This window comes from Oncorhynchus clarkii, chromosome 26 (genome assembly GCF_045791955.1).
Source record: "Oncorhynchus clarkii lewisi isolate Uvic-CL-2024 chromosome 26, UVic_Ocla_1.0, whole genome shotgun sequence".
Taxonomy (NCBI): Eukaryota; Metazoa; Chordata; class Actinopteri; order Salmoniformes; family Salmonidae; genus Oncorhynchus; species Oncorhynchus clarkii.
Genome location: NC_092172.1, coordinates 49,201,704 through 49,215,819, shown reverse-complemented (window position 1 = coordinate 49,215,819; position 14,116 = coordinate 49,201,704). Strand labels below are relative to the sequence as shown.

The 14,116-nt window shown below is 44.7% G+C and overlaps 2 protein-coding genes across 3 annotated transcripts in view; both read right to left on the bottom strand.

Annotated features, from left to right (window-relative positions):
* Positions 1 to 6,991: 6,991 nt before the first annotated feature.
* On the bottom strand, positions 6,992 to 11,089 carry LOC139385163 (puratrophin-1-like). 2 transcript variants are annotated; one of them, XM_071130248.1, is made up of 5 exons: positions 11,056 to 11,089; positions 10,279 to 10,536; positions 8,165 to 8,370; positions 7,635 to 7,697; positions 7,025 to 7,168 (listed from the first exon to the last, which is right to left on the bottom strand). In XM_071130248.1, the coding sequence occupies exons 1-4, from the start codon at positions 11,066 to 11,068 to the stop codon at positions 7,659 to 7,661; spliced, it is 516 nt and encodes a 171-aa protein (XP_070986349.1). In that variant the 5' UTR covers positions 11,069 to 11,089; the 3' UTR covers positions 7,025 to 7,168; positions 7,635 to 7,658. The 2 variants fall into 2 exon arrangements, with proteins under 2 accessions (XP_070986350.1, XP_070986349.1); XM_071130249.1 differs by lacking the exon at positions 7,635 to 7,697 and having other exon boundaries at positions 6,992 to 7,168.
* A 174-nt stretch (positions 11,090 to 11,263) lies between these two features.
* The window catches only part of LOC139384643 (pleckstrin homology domain containing, family G (with RhoGef domain) member 4), a 127,166-nt gene continuing 124,313 nt past the window's right edge, over positions 11,264 to 14,116 (bottom strand). Inside the window, exons 16-17 of the mRNA XM_071129457.1 lie at positions 11,686 to 11,866; positions 11,264 to 11,391 (exon numbers count right to left, since the gene is read on the bottom strand). Of these exons, the coding sequence (XP_070985558.1) occupies positions 11,264 to 11,391; positions 11,686 to 11,866 (309 nt within the window). The remainder of the gene's footprint in view (positions 11,392 to 11,685; positions 11,867 to 14,116) is intronic.

The window sequence follows — 14,116 nt, the reverse complement described above, 5'->3', positions numbered from 1 at the left end:
GACTACAGACCCAGTGTCCCCCCCACCTCAACACAGTAAGACAGACTACAGACACAGTGTCCCCCCACCTCAACACAGTAAGACAGACTACAGACACAGTGTCCCCCCACCTCAACACAGTAAGACAGACTACAGACACAGTGTCCCCCCACCTCAACACAGTAAGACAGACTACAGACACAGTGTCCCCCCACCTCAACACAGTAAGACAGACTACAGACAGTGTCCCCCCACCTCAACACAGTAAGACAGACTACAGACACAGTGTCCCCCCACCTCAACACAGTAAGACAGACAGTGTTCCCCACACCTCAACACAGTAAGACAGACTACAGACACAGTGTCCCCCCACCTCAACACAGTAAGACAGACTACAGACACAGTGTCCCCCCACCTCAACACAGTAAGACAGACTACAGACACAGTGTCCCCCCACCTCAACACAGTAAGACAGACTACAGACACAGTGTCCCCCCACCTCAACACAGTAAGACAGACTACAGACACAGTGTCCCCCCACCTCAACACAGTAAGACAGACTACAGACACAGTGTCCCCCCACCTCAACACAGTAAGACAGACTACAGACACAGTGTCCCCCCACCTCAACACAGTAAGACAGACTACAGACCCAGTGTCCCCCCACCTCAACACAGTAAGACAGGCACAGTGTCCCCCCCACCTCAACACAGTAAGACAGACTACAGACCCAGTGTCCCCCCCCTCCTCAAAACAGTAAGACAGACTACAGACACAGTGTCCCCCCCACACCTCAACACAGTAAGACAGACTACAGACACAGTGTCCCCCCCACACCTCAACACAGTAAGACAGACTACAGACACAGTGTCCCCCCCACACCTCAACACAGTAAGACAGACACACAGTGTTCCCCCCCCCACCTCAGGAAGATGTTGACTGACCTACACCCCATGTTGACTGACCTACACCCCCCTACAGGATCCCAGTGAAAACCAACACCCTCCTTCTGGATACAAAAGCCAACACGTGTTTATTAAAAGTTTGAACGTGTTAGGATGAAGAGAGATGCCAGGGGATGAAGACATTCGTGCTCCAGATTCAACGAGTGGAAAGTCATTTTGTGTGTTGAATGGTGATTCCCTGCTGCTTTCTACAGGTTGATACATGTACACTGCTATCACAGTCTTCCTCTGCTTTCTCCTACACAATACTAGAACCAGAGATCACCACTGGTGCAAATATTTACAGACAGACAATGTACATTTAGAGGTTTTCCTTTCTTCTTAAAAACAAACAAAAAAAATGTATATGAACAAGAAACATTTTTTTTTTTTTATTTGAAGCTCTGTAGGTGAAAGTAGCCTCTCTCTCTCTCTCTTCTGCTCTCGGTGTGTACTGGTGAAAGTAGCCTCTCTCTCTCTCTCTTCTGCTCTCGGTGTGTACTGGTGAAAGTAGCCTCTCTCTCTCTCTCTTCTGCTCTCGGTGTGTACTGGTGAAAGTAGCCTCTCTCTCTCTCTCTTCTGCTCTCGGTGTGTACTGGTGAAAGTAGCCTCTCTCTCTCTCTCTTCTGCTCTCGGTGTGTACTGGTGAAAGTAGCCTCTCTCTCTCTCTCTTCTGCTCTCGGTGTGTACTGGTGAAAGTAGCCTCTCTCTCTCTCTCTTCTGCTCTCGGTGTGTACTGGTGAAAGTAGCCTCTCTCTCTCTCTCTTCTGCTCTCGGTGTGTACTGGTGAAAGTAGCCTCTCTCTCTCTCTCTTCTGCTCTCGGTGTGTACTGGTGAAAGTAGCCTCTCTCTCTCTCTCTCTTCTGCTCTCGGTGTGTACTGGTGAAAGTAGCCTCTCTCTCTCTCTCTTCTGCTCTCGGTGTGTACTGGTGAAAGTAGCCTCTCTCTCTCTCTCTTCTGCTCTCGGTGTGTACTGGTGAAAGTAGCCTCTCTCTCTCTCTCTTCTGCTCTCGGTGTGTACTGGTGAAAGTAGCCTCTCTCTCTCTCTCTTCTGCTCTCGGTGTGTACTGGTGAAAGTAGCCTCTCTCTCTCTCTCTTCTGCTCTCGGTGTGTACTGGTGAAAGTAGCCTCTCTCTCTCTCTCTCTTCTGCTCTCGGTGTGTACTGGTGAAAGTAGCCTCTCTCTCTCTCTCTCTTCTGCTCTCGGTGTGTACTGGTGAAAGTAGCCTCTCTCTCTCTCTCTTCTGCTCTCGGTGTGTACTGGTGAAAGTAGCCTCTCTTCTTCTCTCGGTGTGTACTGGTGAAAGTAGCCTCTTCTTCTCTCGGTGTGTACTGGTGAAAGTAGCCTCTTCTTCTCTCGGTGTGTACCGTTCTCCTCTCTCTGTTCTACAGCACAAGAGTCACTCAGCTGGGAGGACAGATCTACTACGATCAGGAGGACAGGACCTCAGCCTCTCAGACCCACTGGCTCTGACCTGGAGTCAGGCTCACGTCACAAATAGCACCTTATTCACTATATATAGTGCACTAGTTTTGGCCATAGGTCTCCGGTCAACAGTAATCCCCTACATAATGAATAGGTTGCTATTTGGGATACACCCTCAGTCAGACCTGAACGGCTACAGGAAGTGGCAACAGACCGAGACACAGAACAAAAACACCACCACAGTAAAACAAGATGGAGGAATCTGACGTTATGTGAAGACACTGTAAAAAGAGTCGTACCAGAATGACGAAAAATAAACATGTTGCTTTGGACCTTTTTTGAAGAGTATCCTGACTGATTCAGAACTAGCCTTTCATCCCAGGGTATAACAGAACTAGCCTTTCATCCCAGGGTATACCAGAACTAGCCTTTCATCCCAGGGTATAACATCAATCAACAGGTGAACCAGAACTAGCCTTTCATCCCAGGGTATAACAGAACTAGCCTTTCATCCCAGGGTATATCAGAACTAGCCTTTCATCCCAGGGTATATCAGAACTAGTCTTTCATCCCAGGGTATAACAGAACTAGCCTTTCATCCCAGGGTATATCAGAACTAGCCTTTCATCCCAGGGTATACCAGAACTAGTCTTTCATCCCAGGGTATAACAGAACTAGCCTTTCATCCCAGGGTATACCAGAACTAGCCTTTCATCCCAGGGTATACCAGAACTAGCCTTTCATCCCAGGGTATATCAGAACTAGCCTTTCATCCCAGGGTTTATCAGAACTAGCCTTTCATCCCAGGGTATATCAGAACTAGCCTTTCATCCCAGGGTATAACAGAACTAGCCTTTCATCCCAGGGTATAACAGAACTAGCCTTTCATCCCAGAGTATACCAGAACTAGCCTTTCATCCCAGGGTATACCATAACTAGCCTTTCATCCCAGGGTATAACAGAACTAGTCTTTCATCCCAGGGTATATCAGAACTAGTCTTTCATCCCAGGGTATATCATCAATCAACAGGTGAACCAGAACTAGTCTTTCATCCCAGGGTATAACAGAACTAGCCTTTCATCCCAGGGTATATCAGAACTAGTCTTTCATCCCAGGGTATATCACCAATCAACAGGTGAACCAGAACTAGCCTTTCATCCCAGGGTATAACAGAACTAGCCTTTCATCCCAGGGTATATCATCAATCAACAGGTGAACCAGAACTAGCCTTTCATCCCAGGGTATATCACCAATCAACAGGTGAACCAGAACTAGCCTTTCATCCCAGGGTATAACATCAATCAACAGGTGAACCAGAACTAGCCTATCATCCCAGGGTATAACAGAACTAGCCTTTCATCCCAGGGTATAACATCAATCAACAGGTGAACCAGAACTAGCCTTTCATCCCAGGGTATAACAGAACTAGCCTTTCATCCCAGGGTATAACATCAATCAACAGGTGAACCAGAACTAGTCTTTCATCCCAGGGTATAACAGAACTAGCCTTTCATCCCAGGGTATAACATCAATCAACAGGTGAACCAGAACTAGCCTTTCATCCCAGGGTATAACAGAACTAGCCTTTCATCCCAGGGTATATCAGAACTAGTCTTTCATCCCAGGGTATATCATCAATCAACAGGTGAACCAGAACTAGTCTTTCATCCCAGGGTATAACAGAACTAGCCTTTCATCCCAGGGTATAACATCAATCAACAGGTGAACCAGAACTAGTCTTTCATCCCAGGGTATAACAGAACTAGCCTTTCATCCCAGGGTATAACATCAATCAACAGGTGAACCAGAACTAGCCTTTCATCCCAGGGTATAACAGAACTAGCCTTTCATCCCAGGGTATATCAGAACTAGTCTTTCATCCCAGGGTATATCATCAATCAACAGGTGAACCAGAACTAGCCTTTCATCCCAGGGTATAACAGAACTAGCCTTTCATCCCAGGGTATATCATCAATCAACAGGTGAACCAGAACTAGCCTTTCATCCCAGGGTATAACATCAATCAACAGGTGAACCAGAACTAGCTTTTCATCCCAGGGTATAACAGAACTAGCCTTTCATCCCAGGGTATAACAGAACTAGCCTTTCATCCCAGGGTATAACATCAATCAACAGGTGAACCAGAACTAGTCTTTCATCCCAGGGTATAACAGAACTAGCCTTTCATCCCAGGGTATAACAGAACTAGCCTTTCATCCCAGGGTATGACATCAATCAACAGGTGAACCAGAACTAGCCTTTCATCCCAGGGTATAACAGAACTAGCCTTTCATCCCAGGGTATATCAGAACTAGCCTTTCATCCCAGGGTATATCAGAACTAGTCTTTCATCCCAGGGTATAACAGAACTAGCCTTTCATCCCAGGGTATATCAGAACTAGCCTTTCATCCCAGGGTATACCAGAACTAGTCTTTCATCCCAGGGTATAACAGAACTAGCCTTTCATCCCAGGGTATACCAGAACTAGCCTTTCATCCCAGGGTATACCAGAACTAGCCTTTCATCCCAGGGTATATCAGAACTAGCCTTTCATCCCAGGGTTTATCAGAACTAGCCTTTCATCCCAGGGTATATCAGAACTAGCCTTTCATCCCAGGGTATAACAGAACTAGCCTTTCATCCCAGGGTATAACAGAACTAGCCTTTCATCCCAGAGTATACCAGAACTAGCCTTTCATCCCAGGGTATACCATAACTAGCCTTTCATCCCAGGGTATAACAGAACTAGTCTTTCATCCCAGGGTATATCAGAACTAGTCTTTCATCCCAGGGTATATCATCAATCAACAGGTGAACCAGAACTAGTCTTTCATCCCAGGGTATAACAGAACTAGCCTTTCATCCCAGGGTATATCAGAACTAGTCTTTCATCCCAGGGTATATCACCAATCAACAGGTGAACCAGAACTAGCCTTTCATCCCAGGGTATAACAGAACTAGCCTTTCATCCCAGGGTATATCATCAATCAACAGGTGAACCAGAACTAGCCTTTCATCCCAGGGTATATCACCAATCAACAGGTGAACCAGAACTAGCCTTTCATCCCAGGGTATAACATCAATCAACAGGTGAACCAGAACTAGCCTATCATCCCAGGGTATAACAGAACTAGCCTTTCATCCCAGGGTATAACATCAATCAACAGGTGAACCAGAACTAGCCTTTCATCCCAGGGTATAACAGAACTAGCCTTTCATCCCAGGGTATAACATCAATCAACAGGTGAACCAGAACTAGTCTTTCATCCCAGGGTATAACAGAACTAGCCTTTCATCCCAGGGTATAACATCAATCAACAGGTGAACCAGAACTAGCCTTTCATCCCAGGGTATAACAGAACTAGCCTTTCATCCCAGGGTATATCAGAACTAGTCTTTCATCCCAGGGTATATCATCAATCAACAGGTGAACCAGAACTAGTCTTTCATCCCAGGGTATAACAGAACTAGCCTTTCATCCCAGGGTATAACATCAATCAACAGGTGAACCAGAACTAGTCTTTCATCCCAGGGTATAACAGAACTAGCCTTTCATCCCAGGGTATAACATCAATCAACAGGTGAACCAGAACTAGCCTTTCATCCCAGGGTATAACAGAACTAGCCTTTCATCCCAGGGTATATCAGAACTAGTCTTTCATCCCAGGGTATATCATCAATCAACAGGTGAACCAGAACTAGCCTTTCATCCCAGGGTATAACAGAACTAGCCTTTCATCCCAGGGTATATCATCAATCAACAGGTGAACCAGAACTAGCCTTTCATCCCAGGGTATAACATCAATCAACAGGTGAACCAGAACTAGCTTTTCATCCCAGGGTATAACAGAACTAGCCTTTCATCCCAGGGTATAACAGAACTAGCCTTTCATCCCAGGGTATAACATCAATCAACAGGTGAACCAGAACTAGTCTTTCATCCCAGGGTATAACAGAACTAGCCTTTCATCCCAGGGTATAACAGAACTAGCCTTTCATCCCAGGGTATAACATCAATCAACAGGTGAACCAGAACTAGCCTTTCATCCCAGGGTATAACAGAACTAGCCTTTCATCCCAGGGTATATCAGAACTAGTCTTTCATCCCAGGGTATATCATCAATCAACAGGTGAACCAGAACTAGCCTTTCATCCCAGGGTATAACAGAACTAGCCTTTCATCCCAGGGTATATCATCAATCAACAGGTGAACCAGAACTAGCCTTTCATCCCAGGGTATAACATCAATCAACAGGTGAACCAGAACTAGCCTTTCATCCCAGGGTATAACAGAACTAGCCTTTCATCCCAGGGTATAACAGAACTAGCCTTTCATCCCAGGGTATAACATCAATCAACAGGTGAACCAGAACTAGCCTTTCATCCCAGGGTATAACAGAACTAGCCTTTCATCCCAGGGTATAACATCAATCAACAGGTGAAACAGAACTAGCCTTTCATCCCAGGGTATAACATCAATCAACAGGTGAATCAGAAGTTGCAGTAAAAGTGGTCAACAAGACGATAAAGAAACCAACCATTCATAAATTCACAGGAAACTATTAAAATAATTATTTACAGAATAACCCACCAATAGAGTACAGGAAAAAAAACGACTGCACCCACCAGTACTTTGGGGAAGAAAAATATAACAATATTTAAATTAACTTTTAAAAAAAAAACAATATAAAAGCTATGCTCAAAAGTGGCTTTTCTTTTTATTTTAAAAACAGTCCCAGGTCTTTACAGTGTCCATGTGAGATGAGAGTCTCGTCTGTCTTCCTTGGCGTGGTAATAGTGTCTTTCTGGATATCAGACCTGTAGAGAGAGAGACCAGAGTAACAGACTTACTACAGAGATACTACACGTAGACCTCCCATCAAAACACCACAGCTAGCCTGAAATACAGACCTGTTTCGTGCTAACATTCCACCTCTGGTACTCTTGTGTCATTTGTTTGGCACGACAAGGAGATGAACGTTAACACAAAGAGACTGGTACCCAGGCTGTGTCACAAACAGCAGCATCTTGGAGAAATACAGGCTTGCATACAGTATAGACTATAGCACAGCTCTTAGCCCAGGCCCCATATTCACATATCATCTCAGTACCAGTGCTGATCTGGGATCAGTTTATCCCCTTTTTAGATCATAATGAAAGAGATTACAAGGGCTGGTGGGACCTGATCCTAGTTCAACCACTCCTACTCTGAGAAGCTCTGTGAATACAGGCCCTGGGCGTTGTTTAGAGGAGGAGGTTTGAGTTGAGACGTTGCTCCACTTACTCCAAGCAGGGTCCCAGTCAGGAATCACACTATAGTGGAAGGGCCTATGGTCTGAGCTACATTCTGGAGATGAATGGAGGGAAGGAGAGAGGAATGGAGGGAAGGAGAAAGGGAGGGAGGAAGGGAGAGAGGGGGGGAAGCCAGGGTTACAGATGTGTTATGAGGAATGTTACAAGTATTGATCATGTCAGCAGGGTTATTGATCAAGTCAGCAGGGTTATTGATCAAGTCAGCAGGGTTATTGATCTTGTCAGCAGGGTTTTGCACAAAGCCAAGCTCATACAGGTGACGTTTAATCAATCAATGAAATTATAGTTAACACAAATCAATAGTATATATCACATTCCATCACAGACAAACTATCAACCATTCTTCCATGACTGCAGAATGCAGGGAACTGTACTGGTGTTGTAGCGCTGGGCTGGAGAAAAACCCTGCACACACTGCATCTCTCCAGGACCAAGGCCACTGTGGATAGCCTGTAACCTGACGAGCCTGTGAATCCATCCGTGACCATTACGTTCACTTACGGCTGAAATGTACTGGCTGTTGTTGTAGCGCGGCTTGTCTTTGGGGAGGCTGGGGGAGGTCACGGCGTCGGACGGGGGACGGCAGGGGAACGAGGGATCCTCAGATAAACTGGCCTCAGGGAGGTGGCTGGACACACAGCCACTGTCTGAACCACTTGAGCCGCTGCCGGACAGACAGTGGGACGATGAACCTGAGCTCTCTGTAGCTGTGGAGGGAGGGAGGGAGGAGCGGGAGGGAGAGACAGAGGGAGGAAGGGGGGAGAGGGGGGGAGGGAGAGGAAGGAGGTGGAGGGAGGGAGGGACAGAGGGAGGGAGGGAGAGACAGAGAGAGAGAGAGAGAGCGGGGGAAAGAGAGAGAGAGCGGGGGAGAGAGAGGGCGAGGGGGAGAAACAGGGAGGAGAGGAGTTGATCAACACTGATAGGTGGGTTTGGTTGGTACAGTAACTAAAACAAACTATATTAATCTTTAACTTCCAATCTGTAGAAACTATGGGAATAGAATGGTTCATAACACATGGGAACCATCACAGAACAGTTGAAATACATATGTAAATCATAAGAGATTTAAGGAGATAGATGGGATGGACAGAGAGTCGCTGATATACAGTATGTAGTCATGGAGGGATGATCTATACAGTATGTAGTCATGGAGGGATGATCTATACAGTATGGAGGGATGATCTATACAGTATGTAGTCATGGAGGGATGATCTATACAGTATGTAGTCATGGAGGGATGATCTATACAGTATGTAGTCATGGAGGGATGATCTATACAGTATGTAGTCATGGAGGGATGATCTATACAGTATGGAGGGATGATCTATACAGTATGTAGTCATGGAGGGATGATCTATACAGTATGGAGGGATGATCTATACAGTATGGAGGGATGATCTATACAGTATGTAGTCATGGAGGGATGATCTATACAGTATGTAGTCATGGAGGGATGATCTATACAGTATGTAGTCATGGAGGGAAGATCTATACAGTATGTACTCATGGAGAGATATTCTATACAGTATGTACTCATGGAGGGATGATCTATACAGTATGTAGTCATGGAGGGATGATCTATACAGTATGGAGGGATGATCTATACAGTATGGAGGGATGATCTATACAGTATGTAGTCATGGAGGGATGATCTATACAGTATGTAGTCATGGAGGGATGATCTATACAGTATGTAGTCATGGAGGGAAGATCTATACAGTATGTACTCATGGAGAGATATTCTATACAGTATGTACTCATGGAGGGATGATCTATACAGTATGTACTAATGGAAGGATGATCTATACAGTATGTAGTCATGGAGGGATGATCTATACAGTATGTAGTCATGGAGGGATGATCTATACAGTATGTACTCATGGAGGGATGATCTATACAGTATGTAGTCATGGAGGGATGATCTATACAGTATGTACTCATGGAGGGATGATCTATACAGTATGTAGTCATGGAGGGATGATCTATACAGTATGTAGTCATGGAGGGATGATCTATACAGTATGGAGGGATGATCTATACAGTATGTACTAATGGAGGGATGATCTATACAGTATGGAGGGATGATCTATACAGTATGGAGGGATGATCTATACAGTATGTACTCATGGAGGGATGATCTATACAGTATGTAGTCATGGAGGGATGATCTATACAGTATGGAGGGATGATCTATACAGTATGGAGGGATGATCTATACAGTATGTACTCATGGAGGGATGATCTATACAGTATGTAGTCATGGAGGGATGATCTATACCGTATGGAGGGATGTTCTATATAGTATGTACTCATGGAGGGATGATCTATACAGTATGTAGTCATGGAGGGATGATCTATACAGTATGTACTCATGGAGGGATGATCTATACAGTATGTAGTCATGGAGGGATGATCTATACAGTATGTAGTCATGGAGGGATGATCTATACATTATGGAGGGATGATCTATACAGTATGTAGTCATGGAGGGATGATCTAAACAGTAAGGAGGGATGATCTATACAGTATGGAGGGATGATCTATACAGTATGTACTCATGGAGAGATAATCTATACAGTATGTACTCATGGAGAGATAATCTATACAGTATGTACTCATGGATGGCTGGCTGCTGGTCTCGTGCTCCATCTCGTCCTCCTCCATACACGGGCTGATGAAGGGCCTCTCTCCCCCGGGCAGCAGGGCCTGGCTGTGGCTGCTGTACATGTGCAGGTTGAGGGGCCCCAGGAGAGTGCAGGAGCCAGACGCAGCAGGGGCCCCGCCGCCAGACCCCCCGTTAATCGACGCTGTACGCTTGAAAGGGTTGGAGTGGTCGAACAGGGACACGGCAATGGAGGCTCGAGTTCTGGCACCTGGGGGAGGGGACGGGTCAGGCATATATTCAGGGACCGCTTTGGTTTAGTGGTTATTGATCAGTGTAATAGGCAGTGGTTTAGTGGTTATTGATCAGTGTAATACACAGTGGTTTAGTGGTTATTGATCAGTGTAATACACAGTGGTTTAGTTTAGTGGTTATTGATTAGTGTAATAGACAGTGGTTTAGTGGTTATTGATCAGTGTAATACACAGTGGTTTAGTTTAGTGGTTATTGATCAGTGTAATAGACAGTGGTTTAGTGGTTATTGATCAGTGTACTAGACAGTGGTTTAGTGGTTATTGATCAGTGTACTAGACAGTGGTTTAGTGGTTATTGATCAGTGTACTAGACAGTGGTTTAGTGGTTATTGATCAGTGTACAAGACAGCGGATTAGTTTAGTGGTTATTGATCAGTGTAATAGGCAGTGGTTTAGTTTAGTGGTTATTGATCAGTGTAATAGACAGTGGTTTAGTGGTTATTGATCAGTGTACTAGACAGTGGTTTAGTAGTTACCTCGTCCCTTCATGATGTAGTCTATAGCCCTGTCGTTGATCAGTGCACTAGACAGTGGTTTAGTTTAGTGGTTATTGATCAGTGTACTAGACAGTGGTTTAGTTTAGTGGTTATTGATCAGTGTACTAGACAGTGGTTTAGTGGTTATTGATCAGTGTACTAGACAGTGGTTTAGTTTATTGATCAGTGTACTAGACAGTGGTTTAGTTTAGTGGTTACCTCTTCCCTTCATGATGTAGTCTATAGCCCTGTCGTTGATCGCAGCATCACTGGGTTTAATGTCCAGGAACGGCTTGTTACCCACTCCCATGGAAACCATCTCCTGATTACGGATCTCTGAACACAACACAGAGATGAATTAACCACACTGGGCCCACCCAAACACACCCAGATAACACTTGTTTCAACTGTTATGTTCTCTCTCCCTCTCTCTGTCTCTCCCTTTCTCTCTCTCTCTCTCTCTCCTTCTCTCTCTCTCTCCCTCTCTCTGTCTCTCTCTCTGTCTCTCTCTCTGTCTCTCTCCCTCTCTCTGTCTGTCTATGTCTCTCTGTCTCTCTCTCCCTCTCTCTGTCTCTCCCTCTCTCCCTCCCTCTCTCTCCGTCCCTCCCTCCCTCCCTCTCTCATCTCTACCTTTATTCCGGGTAGCCTGCTGCCAGAGGATACGTGCGATGTTGGTGGTCCAGGCGTGTTTGATGTCTGTGTTGGAGGCCTGCAGGACATATGTCTGGTTCTTACTGCTCCTGCGTCTGAACCACACCTCGAAACGAAGACTGTTGTCCCCAGATGTCTCGGTCATCCCCACGTCTGCCGTCTGGGGGGAGGGAGAAAGAGAGAGAGGGAGGGAGATGTGATTCCCGACAAAATAACATTCCATTTTTTTTTTTACAACTTCTACGTTTCTGCTTATCACATCACATAACCAAATCCCTATGTCACTTCTACAACTGACCACAGTATAACCAAATCCCTATGTCACTTCTACAACTGACCACAGTATAACCAAATCCCTATGTCACTTCTACAACTGACCACAGTATAACCAAATCCCTATGTCACTTCTACAACTGACCACAGTATAACCAAATCCCTATGTCACTTCTACAACTGACCACAGTATAACCAAATCCCTATGTCACTTCTACAACTGACCACAATATAACCAAATCCGTATGTCACTTCTACAACTGACCACAGTATAACCAAATCCCTATGTCACTTCTACAACTGACCACAGTATAACCAAATCCCTATGTCACTTCTACAACTGACCACAATATAACCAAATACGTATGTCACTTCTACAACTGACCACAGTATAACCAAATCCCTATGTCACTTCTGCAACTGACCACAATATAACCAAATCCGTATGTCACTTCTACAACTGACCACAGTATAACCAAATCCCTATGTCACTTCTACAACTGACCACAGTATAACCAAATCCCTATGTCACTTCTACAACTGACCACAGTATAACCAAATCCCTATGTCACTTCTATAACTGACCACAGTATAACCAAATCCCTACGTCACTTCTACAACTGACCACAGTATAACCAAATCCCTATGTCACTTCTACAACTGACCACAGTATAACCAAATCCCTATGTCACTTCTACAACTGACCACAGTATAACCACATCCCTATGTCACTTCTACAACTGACCACAGTATAACCAAATCCCTATGTCACTTCTACAACTGACCACAATATAACCAAATCCGTATGTCACTTCTACAACTGACCACAATATAACCAAATCCGTATGTCACTTCTACAACTGACCACAGTATAACCAAATCCCTATGTCACTTCTACAACTGACCACAGTATAACCAAATCCCTACGTCACTTCTACAACTGACCACAGTATAACCAAATCCCTACGTCACTTCTACAACTGACCACAGTATAACCAAATCCCTATGTCACTTCTACAACTGACCACAGTATAACCAAATCCCTATGTCACTTCTACAACTGACCACAGTTTAACCACATCCCTATGTCACTTCTACAACTGACCACAGTATAACCAAATCCCTATGTCACTTCTGCAACTGACCACAATATAACCAAATCCGTATGTCACTTCTACAACTGACCACAGTATAACCAAATCCCTATGTCACTTCTACAACTGACCACAGTATAACCAAATCCCTATGTCACTTCTACAACTGACCACAGTATAACCAAATCCCTATGTCACTTCTATAACTGACCACAGTATAACCAAATCCCTACGTCACTTCTACAACTGACCACAGTATAACCAAATCCCTATGTCACTTCTACAACTGACCACAGTATAACCAAATCCCTATGTCACTTCTACAACTGACCACAGTATAACCAAATCCCTATGTCACTTCTACAACTGACCACAGTATAACCAAATCCCTATGTCACTTCTACAACTGACCACAATATAACCAAATCCGTATGTCACTTCTACAACTGACCACAATATAACCAAATCCGTATGTCACTTCTACAACTGACCACAGTATAACCAAATCCCTATGTCACTTCTACAACTGACCACAGTATAACCAAATCCCTACGTCACTTCTACAACTGACCACAGTATAACCAAATCCCTACGTCACTTCTACAACTGACCACAGTATAACCAAATCCCTATGTCACTTCTACAACTGACCACAGTATAACCAAATCCCTATGTCACTTCTACAACTGACCACAGTTTAACCACATCCCTATGTCACTTCTACAACTGACCACAGTTTAACCACATCCCTATGTCACTTCTACAACTGACCACAGTGTAACCAAATCCCTATGTCACTTCTACAACTGACCACAGTGTAACCAAATCCCTATGTCACCTCTACAACTGACCACAGCGTAACCAAATCCTTATGCCACTTCTACAACTGACCACAATATAACCAACACTTAATGGAGTGTTTGTAGATATAGAGGGTCCCACCTTAAAGGAGTGTGGGTAGATATAGAGGGTAGATATAGAGGGACCCACCTTAAAGGAGTGTTGGTACATATAGAGGGTAGATATAGAGGGTCCTACTTTAA